This window comes from Danio aesculapii, chromosome 11 (assembly GCF_903798145.1).
Source record: "Danio aesculapii chromosome 11, fDanAes4.1, whole genome shotgun sequence".
Lineage (NCBI taxonomy): Eukaryota > Metazoa > Chordata > Actinopteri > Cypriniformes > Danionidae > Danio > Danio aesculapii.
In genome coordinates this window covers 18,114,680-18,126,893 of record NC_079445.1, presented here as the reverse complement: position 1 = coordinate 18,126,893, position 12,214 = coordinate 18,114,680, and the positions used below count along the sequence as shown (strand labels likewise).

The 12,214-nt window shown below is 37.0% G+C and overlaps 1 protein-coding gene across 1 annotated transcript in view; it reads right to left on the bottom strand.

Moving 5' to 3' along the window:
- Nucleotides 1-12,214, bottom strand: part of fgd5a (FYVE, RhoGEF and PH domain containing 5a) — a 72,206-nt gene that overhangs the window by 30,089 nt on the left and 29,903 nt on the right. Inside the window, exons 6-7 of the mRNA XM_056467954.1 lie at nt 6,115-6,263; nt 5,654-5,810 (exon numbers count right to left, since the gene is read on the bottom strand). Of these exons, the coding sequence (XP_056323929.1) occupies nt 5,654-5,810; nt 6,115-6,263 (306 nt within the window). The remainder of the gene's footprint in view (nt 1-5,653; nt 5,811-6,114; nt 6,264-12,214) is intronic.

Here is a 12,214-nt window from a genome sequence, read left to right as displayed (position 1 = left end):
CTATTTATTTAGAGACTTGTGCTATCTGACAATTGTGTACAGTATTACACATTTACTTCCAAATCTTGAATGTGCCATCAAAATGTAGTGTTTGACATTTTTCATTCATTTTCCCTCTGCTTAGTCCCTTATTCATAAGGGGTCACCACAGTGGAATGATCCGCCAACTATTCTGTCATGTTTTGATGCTCTTCCGGCTGCAGCCCAGTACTGGGAAGCACCCATACACTCTCTCATTCATACACACACTCTGTGTACACTCATACATACACTTAATTTATTCAGTTCACCTATACCACATGTCTTTGGACTGTGGAGGAAACCGGAGCACCTGGAGGAAACCCACGCGAACTCTAGGAGAACATGCAAACTCCACAAAGAAATGTCAACTGACGCAGCCGGGACTCAAACCAGTGAACTTCTAGCTGTGAGACGACAGTGCTAACCGCTGAGCCACCGTGCTGCCTAAATAATATAATACTTTAAAACAATACATTTTTTCATAACTCCTTAATGTCTGAGTTCACTTATTTACATGTCTACATTTGGTCACACTCCCAGAGTAAATCTGCATCATTTACTTTAAACTGACAAGCTGAGGACTAAAGGGACACGCTATAAAAGCTCCTATAGAATGCTCAATATAAACACGAAGCTTGGAAAACAATTTCTTTTCTCTCGCTCTTGTTCACAGAACCCCACCTTTGTCTCCTTCCTTCTTACACATTTAACACATACACACACCCTGATACTTACAGTATAAACACACACACACACGCACACGTTTGTAGAGAAAACCCTTAGTAAACAGTGTAGCTGAACAGGGTTTAATCCTATCAGACCACAGTGGTGATCAGATCAGCTACTGTAGATACTTCATCTCTGTCATCAACCCGGCACACACACACACACACAAAATGAGATTACATGAGCTCGGGTCCAGAGAAGAAAATTCCTAATGCATGCGTTGTCCTCAAAGCATCCACTATGTCCTTTTGTTTATGATTTATTTAAAATTTTTCCATTTTACAAACATATCAAACAACCCTTATTGAAATAATTAATTCATTCATTTTCCTTTCGGCTTAGTCCCTTTATTAATCCATAGTCGCCACAGCGGAATGAACCACCAATTTATCCAGCACATGTTTTACGCAGCGGATGCCCTTCCAGCCGCAACCCATCTCTGGGAACCCATCTCCTACCCAATTCACCTGTACTGCATGTCTTTGGACTGTGGGGGAAACCGGAGGAAACCCACACGAACACGGGGAGAACAGCGCAAACTCTACACAGAAATGCCAACTGACCCAGGTGGGGCTTGAACCAGCAACCTTCTTGCTGTGAGGCGATTGTGCTACCCACTGCGCCACCGTGCTGCCCCATACATGTATATATATAAAAAAAAATTCATTGATATGGAAAATATTTTGCTCAATGATAATAAAGAGAAAGCATGCTTGAATGGCATAATGCAATAACATTTCATACGTAAATCAGACACAGTTTAAATATAGTTTTATCTCTAATGTTGTTCGTTTTTCAACAAACAGAACTGATCTGCAATGCTGACAATGGCAGCATAAGCTGATAGACTCAAGCGTGTGTTTAAACTCCTGACTTGTCCACCTTCAGGCCCTGATCAATAAAACAACTGCATCTCCTCCCATTTAATGAGCTGAGAGAAGCATCACAGCACAGATTGGCTGAATAAAACCAGTCAGCGCAGGCTAGACTAATGGCTGGCCGGTTAAGAGAAATGTTGTGTGTGTGTTTACATGGTGCAGCGCCACTGAGAGTCAGCTCTATTGGTTTCATTAGTGCGGAGTGACCAGAGGCAGTCGCTGATGCTCAGTACATACATCAGCCAGTCAAAGCCTATCAGCGTTACTGACCTGCACTCACAGTGAGCTCTGAATGAGCACCTTTCACACCTAGATCTGAAATACATTTGGTTCAGATGCTCCGGGAACAATAATATCAGCTGTAATAAGCAGAAATTACATCTTAAGGGAAGATACTGCAGGCAAAAACATGGTTTATATGTGCCTGTAAATGTTTAGATTTTTGGGGGGGTTTTATGTGTTTATTGCACTTCATCAGATTGTGTCTGTTGATTTTAATTACAGTACATGTTATTATTTTTGGCAGCTGTACTGTCCATCCTGCTTACTCCTTACTTTTCAACACAAGCTCATTGGGAATATGTGCCCAGGGCTACAATTATGGGAAACTGCAAATGTGTGCCATGGCATACTTGCCTGTCTGCAAGTTTGTGGGTTAACGAACACTACAGGGAGGTATGATGTCCCTGACAACAAAAATGCAGTTTTTTTCACACTATAGCTGACATTCACAGTGACAAATTATTGACAGATAAAGACTTTTACATGTTGGTTACACAGCACTGGATAAATGGCAGCAAAACTACCTAAATGTATCTATGATCTGTAATCAAACGTGTTCGTATTGCCCGCTTAACTTCATAGGGGCTGCTTTTTTAGAGTGGTCAGTTTGCTCGATAGCTTGCCTTGTACAACATTTTACTGAGTTAGAGTGTGGAGAAGGCACATTTCATAAACCATTCATTCATTCATTTTCCTTCATCTTAGTCCCTTAAGTCCTAGTCCCTCATCAGGGGTCACCCTAGCTGAATGAACTGCCAAATTATCCAGCATACGTTTTGCACAACAGACGCCCTTACAGCAGCAACACAGTAAACACACACTCACATTTACACACATACACTTTGGCCAATTTAGTTTATTCAATTCATCTATAGAGCACGTCTTTGGACTGTGGGGGAAAAAAAGCACCCGGAGGAAACCCACGCGAACATGGGGAGAACATGCAAACTCCACACAGAAACACAAAACAAGTCACCAGGCTCAGTTCACAAATTTCTGGCCATGACATGTTTTCTCTTCTAGTTTGCTTTTAAAAATACTATCATTAAAGTTTAGGGAAAAGAATGTGTGGGTCAGCTGATTTCAAGGTGATATATTATGCACGATCAGCCTCGTCACCTCCAAGATGAGAAGGATATTTAAATGGCATGTACCGTATGGGCAAAATAACATATTTGAGATTCACAGATATGCACACAGCACCCTCTACACTGTAAAAAATACTAGTTGCCTTAAATTTTATTTTAAAGCTGAATCAAATGAACCTTATGAGTCCATTGAACTATTATGTTAAACTGACTTAAAACAGCTAGTGGATAAGTTAACATAAGCTAAAAGCAAACCTCAGCAATGTATTTCACAGTTCGCAAAAAAGTAACCCTGGGCATGTATTTAATATTAGAATTTAATATTATAATGCACACCCTTTTGTAAAGCTGCTTTGCAACAACAATTATTGTGAAAATTGCTATACAAATAAACTTAAATTGAATTGAATATTATAAAGGCTGTTTCATCATAATTCTCCACTTCAGCAGCAATTAAATTAACAAAATTTTAGTTTTATTCATATATGTTCATAAAAGAGATGAATATAGTCTCTGATTATTAAAATTTTGGTGTTTTTTTTTTCTGAATTAAAGAATGGTTAAAATTAGATTACCAAAGTCCCTTCTGTGAAATTGCTTGCTTTTAATATATATTAAAACATATATATCTAAAAATAGATAAGTAAGCATATTGACTTAATATTGACTGCATCCATTGTGTAGTTCAATCTTTTGTGGTGAAGTATATGCAAATTAGCACATTTTTAATTAAACAGTGGCTCATTTGCTTATTTTATTTTAAACTTAACATTTTAGAATACTTGTAAATTTTTATTTATTCACTCAACTGAGGAAGTAGTAAATGGTAGTTTTTTTTTCATACTATTCACCTGCAATGACTTGTCTTAATCTGGTTTCATCTTAAGCCTCAGCTATTGATTATGAAGCCACATGAGAAAACAGACCAATGGCAGGTTGTCACTCATTATTATAGATCCAATCTTTGAAATAAAAAATATAAAACAGACCTTGTTTCACAAATATTTGTGCAAGTCACCAGGCTCAGTTCACAGATTTAAGAATAAATCTACATACATTTGTACTTTTCAATGAGAGTAGCCGCATTTATAGGACATTTGGCTAAATCATTCTTTCTTTTTCTTTTCCTGCTATACATTGAGGGTCCAGTTTTGAGTGTGCCACCCACAGAGGCGTCCCAGAATACAGATGCTCATGCATATTAATGAGTGGGGACAGCTGGCTTCTTGTCGTTGGTGATCCTGATCACCATTGAAATGTGTGGTCAGTGACTCCACCAATTAAATGATTCAGCGGAGCCTCTGTCATGAATGTAGCAACATTATTGTGAACTGATCGTGTTTTGAGTGTACAAGTAATACTAATGATACCAACCCTATTAGGCAATGCTACCAGATTCAATAAAGTTGATATCACAGCAAAAAGTAATTGTGTTATTGAACACTCTATTTTAAAATAAAGCATGCATCTAAAACAAAAATGTATATACATTTATTCAAAATTTAGAAATAATTGAACACCCAGTCTACAATTTCTTTACTTTTGATTCATGTAAAGTATTTAAAATTATTGTGATTTCTTTTAAAAATCAAACTGGGTAGGGTATCACTGTTACAAAACAAATATTTAACAGAGCAATTGTTTTCAGTGATAATAATGCAATCAACAAACATCTGAATATCAGAATGTATTTTTCAAGATGGTAATAATAACTACTGAAAAATAAGTTTTCCCATCACAGGAATAATTTAATAATAAGTTGAAAATACTTTACATTAAATATTTTTTAAGTATATATAATTGTAACAATATTTCACAATAACAATATTATTGTTGTATCTAATAAATGCAGGAAGGCTCTTTTTTGTCAAAATACATTTTTTTTAACACAAATAAAAATAATTATCTATTATTAGAATTATTTCTGAAGGGAAATGTATTGTTAAAGATTGATATTAATTGTCACTAAGATAAATATTATTATAGGTTAAATTTGTTTATATATATATATATATATATATATATATATATATATATATATATATATATATATATATATATATATATATATATATGTAAAGTAAAAGAAATATATAAGAAATTTAGCCTATAATAATATTTCATATTTCACTCTGAATGAAAAGAATAAAACTTAAATATCTGCTACCACTAGATATGAATAAATAATAAATATTAATCATTACCAGTACTTCCCACAGGTTTAAAATATACTTGTGACAACTGACTCTTAAAGGGAATGGGAGATGAGACTCTGATTGGTTAATTCTCAAAACACGTCTATAGCTCATTAAGAGAACTAGCTCAACTCTCTTAAACCACGACGCAAAGCGGATTTTTCCATCCTTAAAATAGCAAAAGTGGATTCTGACACGCACTTAATGCTTTTGCGCCCTGGACTTTGGACTTTGCGCCTAGATCCTCAAAATAGAGCCCTATGTGTGGGAAGCAATGTTCACCTTCACTAACTTATCATGACAAATTTGTAAAAAATTTTTTACTTTATTAAAATATAAAGTTATGTTTGCCAAAACATTTTGATTAGAAACTTAATTTGACAAAAAAAAAAAACATTAAAATAGGATCAACACAATCATCAAATTGTGATCAACAAGGATCTCAGTATATCTCAGAGCTCACCTCAAACTGTTTCACCACATCCTCGAACGCTTGACTCTTTCTACAGCTCTCCTCCAGTACTGACATGCTGCGATCATAGTTGGAGATGTAGGTCGCAAAGGGGGAAAAATCAGCCCGGCGAGTTAATATCACATCAACCACTGTCGGACTGTCCTCCCTGAAGATGAATGACAAACAACAACTTTTCAGAGGGCATCCAAGGACATTCATGCTAGCTTTATAATGGATAGTGCTTCTGTAACATCACAGATAAGAGATCTGTGTGTGTGTAAAGTAAGCAAGAACCCACCAGCTTGTATGAATTATTATGAACCTCAGGTAAGGAGATGCATGAAGTAGATGTGAAGTGCATGCATTAGCACCTTGTAAACGATGCATATGTTATATATGACATAAATATGGTCTTTTTATGGAATGTGGATGTGCATTTGTACGGTGTGCATCAGTGATGCACTTCTCACCACTGTTTAATGCGGGTCTCCAGCTCATTGAGGATCTCACTGTGCAAGCGGTAGGCCTGAGGAAGAGTGCTGAGGATCTCATCCAGCTTCCCATTTTCTAACAGAGGTCTGTCATCATCTTTTCCTGACTCCACTGCTGCCCTAAAATCCTGCAGAAAAGAAGATCGGCATGAGCAACACCTCAAGCGACTATTTCAGAATAAAATGTTTCTTTATTAAATATTTTTGATAATTTTTTTTTATAATTTGGAGGCAAATCACAGTATAGTAAACACCTGCTGTAAGTGATGTTGATACTTAAGTTTCTGAGTTAGGTTGTTCATAAACTAGTGGAGAACCATTTAAATTTCTATTCTTGATTACCTTTTTTCCCCACAACAGTTGGACAGGTGTACCTACTAAGTGGCCAGTAAGTGTATCTATTTATCTATTCATTTTCTTTTTGGCTTAGTTCCTTTATTAATCTGGGGTCACCACAGCGGAATGAACCACCGAGTATGTATGTATGTGTATGTGTGTGTGTGTATGTATATATATATATATATATATATATATATATATATATATATATATATATATAATTGTTTTATTATTTCCCACAAGAATTGAATACAACAAGCTCGTAATCATAGCTTCATAAGTGGAAAGTCAGACATTTCCGATAGCACATGAAGGCAGTATAATTCCTGAGTCTGGTTTTGTTCTTTGTATAAGGTATTTCACGCTATAGCACCAGACACTGGACATTTCACTTTGGAACTGCTGTGAAACAACCTACTGTAATAAACAGAGCATCATTTTGCAAACTCCTTGTACCAGAAACATCTTTTTGCATCTGTTTTAACAATCCACCATCTACAATGAAGTGAAAATAACATTGGGCCTATCTTAATTGGAAAAAGCTTCCATTTGCATTCGGCCAAATAAATGATTTACAGATCCTGCCCTATATTCAAATTGAATAGGCTATGTTGAAGAAAGCGACAGATACAATGCATTTTATTTGGCCTAGTTGCATTACACCTGTGAAGCTTTGTCTTCTTGAGTGCATCCCAGACCACGTCCTGCAGTGGTTTGAGCATACCTGTCAACCCTCCCGTTTTTGCTGGGATTCTCTTGTATTTTACCATTCTATCTCGATATCATCCCGTTTAAGTATTTTCCTATATTTCTCCCATATTTTAATCTTTTTATTAAAAGTGAACGTAGCATCAAAGAGCCGATCGCAAATGTGATATAACTGCAAAAGCTGTTTAAGAGAATTAACAGTTATACTTTCGCTTTATTTTGGCTTGAAAGCATGTTGAAATTAGTATTACAATGGCAGCATTCACTTCAATTCCATTAAAGCCATGCGTCGACCATCGCCCCTCATTTGCAGCCTCTGAATCAGTCAATGCATAGTGATACTGATGGACACGCTCCATAGTTATAAACACACTGTTCCCATATCAGCTTCTGTACACGTGACACGTGGAAGCTTTGGGATTTGGGTGTGTTTGTAAACAGACAATTACACTTATAAATATGTAGACATGATTATTAGCCTATTCAGTGGTGCATCTTTTGATTAAATCCATCTATAACTTGAGCAAAATATTTATACTGTTCTGCCTCTGAATAAAATCTGAGCGCATTTGATCCCCAAAAGGAGTACAATCTACTGGACTAAGATCCGAGCAGCCATTAGAACAAAAATTTTGCCCACAATACCACCCATCAGGGGAATGTGTTATTAGTTTGTGCCAAATATATTTGTTTAGGCTGTAACAGACAGGTATATTGAGCAGCTATGAGCTGGCCTGCTCAGGGAACACTAGCCTTGTGTCTCACGATATCCAGAGAGGATTTATTTACTTGACCCACAATACATACGCATGTCATGTACTTTATTAATCATTGGAAGGGGTAAAAACCTGCTCTGAAATCGTACACAGGCAAAGCCATTAGGGAATCTGTGTCCAATATGAGGAATGTGATGACATAAAACTAAATCTGACATGCATGTGAACACAGACGTGTAAGTAGTCATGCTGGGAGGGGATATGCTGGAATTTCTTTCTGAGCTTCACACATGAATCAATGTGTATCGATCGCAGCCCTGTCAGCATTTGTCAATGCGCTCATAAATAACTCAGTGTAGTTATACAGTCCTCCTAGGTGCTATGAAACTTGTTTACTCCGATAGCTTCTCAATAGCTGAAACAAATTTCCAAATGCTCATTGTAATGAAAGTGCTTTGTTTTACTGTTGCCTTCCTAAGACTCATTACAGGTTTATTGCTTTCTTATAGTTCAACTAGAGTCAGATGCGCAAAGCAAGACTGAAATGAGCAGAGATACTGTTTTTTGTCGTCATTAAACCTTCTGCATTTCTGTCTCAAAAAAGAAATTGCTAACAGTCTGGATGATCTGCAAATTCTTAGTTTTTTGTATTATTTAGTAAAAAACAATGTCATAACAGCATCTTTGCTATTCAATACACAACTCTTGGATTTAGCGTTTTTTTTTACTTGGTCTCAGATATTTGAATGTATACACTGTTTTATATACATTGTTAGTACCAGGTTTGACCCCCTTTAGACATTAGAACTGCCTTGATTCTTTATGGCATTGAATCACAGTGGTGGGCCAGATAGACAATCAGGCCACCGGGAAATGGCCAGTCCGCCCCTGACTGTGGAGGACATTGAAGTATATTGAACTGATTTACTTGTTCAAGTAACCAGTTTTAGATTATTTGAGACTTGCTGGAAGTAGTCATCACAAGTTAAGCACTGGTCAGAAAGAAATAGCGATAGTCTGCAATGATACTCAATCAGGCTTTGGAGTTTAAGCAATGTTCAGTTAGTACTCAGGATCCAAAGTGTGCCAAGAAAATATTCCCCACACCAATAGACCACCAGGAGAATCCTAAATCGTTGATTAAATTGAGGATGGATCCATGCTTTCATGTTGTTTACACCAAAATCACACCCTACCAACTGAATTTTTGCAGTAGAAATTAAGACACTTTGGTGTGCTGCTCTTGCACATCTGCTTTAGGTTTGACATGTTGTGCACTCAGAGAAGCTTCTGCAGACCTTTGTCACAAGTGTCTTTTTTGAGTAACCATTGCCTTTCTATCAGCTGAACCACTCCGGCCATTCTACTCTGACCTCTGGCCTTAACAATGCATTGTCACCCATAGGACTGCCAGTCATTGTATAATCATCCATCTTTTTTGACTATTCTCTGTAAACACCTGAGATGGTTGGTATTAAAATCCCAGAAGATTAGCAGTTTCTGAAACACTCAGACCAGCCAATTTTGGCAACAACAACAACCATTGCTGTATCTAAAATATCCCCCATACCCTTAAACAGTGCACTACTTGATGGTGTCCAAAACCATAGTGGACATTCTGCAGTGTACTTAATCAATTCCAAAATGCACAGCAATAATACAACCGATGTACACTCAATGGCTAGAGAATGCCCGTAATGGACTGTGAGAGTCCAGAGCTGCATATGTTTTACACAGCGGATGCCGTTCCAGCTGCAACCCAGTACTGGGGAACACCCATACACACTTATATGCACACACTCATACATTACGGCCAATTTAATTTATTCAATTCACCTATACCACATGTCTTTGGACTGTGTCTTTGGACTGTGTCACCAACAATGTATTGCAATTTCTAAATAAATTATTATTTAATTGTTAAAGTAACATTTGTAGAAATCAGCTCACCGAGTGTTTCTGACCAAGAAGATAAAATCTGATTCATCTGAGGAATTTATCAACCAGCAAAGCACAATCAACATTCTTCTGGATCCTTCTGGACCACTCAGTACACGAATACACTCAATCATTTTCATTCACTTCTTTAAATGGACTATATTAATGAACTAATGTAGGGTATAGTGAATAAAGGGTAGAAGAATTTCAGATACAGGATACATATAAAGTCACTTGAATCCCCTTCCTTCCCTATTCTAACAATCAGTTAGAACTTCAGCAGGTAATCTTGACCACATCAACATGTTTAAATGCATGCCGAGTTTCTGCAATGGAATTGGCTGATATTTGTGTAAACAAACAGTCAAAATGAAAAAGAATTGAGATGTTATAGGTCAATATTTAGATTCACAAAGGTAATGAACAGTTTTGCTTAGTTTACTTTATAAGGAAAAAAACATTTTTCATGTTTCTACTTCTTCAAACTACTTATTTTAAATGAGCTGAAACAACCCAGCAAGCATTTTTTTGTTTTTAAAAGATGTCTATTAGATATCTAAACAGTCGTCTTGGCTAAAACAAGACTAAATTTGGGCTGTCAGTGAAAATCTAATAGACGTCTAAGAATAGGCCAAAACTAGACTAGTCACCAAATAAACAGAAATGAATGACTACATATAAAGTCTGTCTAATCTGTCTATTTAACGACTAGTTTAGTTTTGGGCTATTCTTAGATGTCTGTTAGATTTTCACTGACAGCCCAAGTTTAGCCTTGTTTTAGCCAAGCTGTCTACGTTTTGATGTCTGTTAGAAGTCTATTAAACACAAAATTGTTTGCTGGGAACACAATTTTTTTAGATTTGGGGGGGGGGGGGGGGGATGTATGTTCAATCCTCTAAAATTTGTTATGTTAACCTAATCGATTTGTGTTAAGACAACATGAAAGAATTGTGTGGAACCTTGCATTCATTCATTTATTTTCTTTTCGGCTTACTCCCTTTATAAATCCGGGGTCGCCACAGCAGAATGAACCGCCAACTTATCCAGAACATTTTTACGCAGCACATGGCCTTTCAGCCGCAACCTATCTCTAGGAAAAATCCACACACACTCATTTACACTCATACACTACGGACAATTTAGCCTACCTAATTCACCTGTACCACATGTCTTTGGACTGTGGGGGAAACCGGAGCACCCGGGGGAAACCCACACGACCCATGCCAAGGCTCGAACCAGTGACCTTCTTGCTGTGAGGCGGCAGCACTACCTACTGAACCTTGCATTGCTTATATGAAATGTACATTTAACATAAACTGCACAAATTCCTATGTAAGAGTGGGGTAGAAACACCATCAAAGTCACAGTTGACAGCAGCCAAACACTGATTTAATGGTGGTGGACAGAAAATCAAGGTGACTCAGATCCTCCAGCTCATTATCATTCTGCGCAGCACAGAGAGAGTGATTAATGACATCTTTATCTTTTCCACATACCCACTAATTGTTAAATGCAGTATAAATATTTATAGCACATCAATATCAAACTGAACGTTCTCCCAAACGAAAGCTCGACATGAAATACTACTGCAGCACTTTCTGATGTGCCTATTCATTTGGCTCCGTTCACGATCCCTCCCGCTTATGCTGTTCAATGCAAATCTGTGGCATTATGTACGAATAAGGGGAACTATAATTGCGATCCTATTGTAACACAATACAGCATATGCGCAGGGCCATGTATATGATTAGCATTCTTTAGTCGCTAATAGGACAGCGATTGTATTTACTATGGCTTATTTTATTCAAATGAGGCAATTAAAATGGTGAATATGAAGTGTGGTAATTTACATGAGGTGTGCCGTACTGTATGAAAAACTTCAGTTCCCTCTGGATCATGTTAAATTGCTCCTTCAGCCCCGCCTCCACATGATAATTGGAATACATATTGTATTAATCATGAAAACAAAAGCGCTAAATTTAGTTACGAGGTCGAAGTCTAGAGGACAATGTTTAAAACAATAGGTTATAGGTTTTTTTCTAGCTAATTTCATCATTCACGAAGACTCTGCAAGCTATGCACAAATACACACACATGTAGGCCCAAGGGAACGAGGTTAGAAAGACACTTTGGCTGTCAGAGTGGGAGAGCTAATGAAAACAAATGATAACTTGTATTGAATGCAGTACATCACAGTGCAAATCTGAGTGAAAAAAGTCCAGTGTTCACAGATAAACAGTGGACTTCGCTACTGTATCCACCTTATATTTAACAAGAGAAGGCATGGCCATTGTAACTAAAATGTATAGACCATTCTGCATTCATTGACTTCCATTGATTTTCAGCTGTACAAAACTGTGTGTTATGCAGCTTGTTGT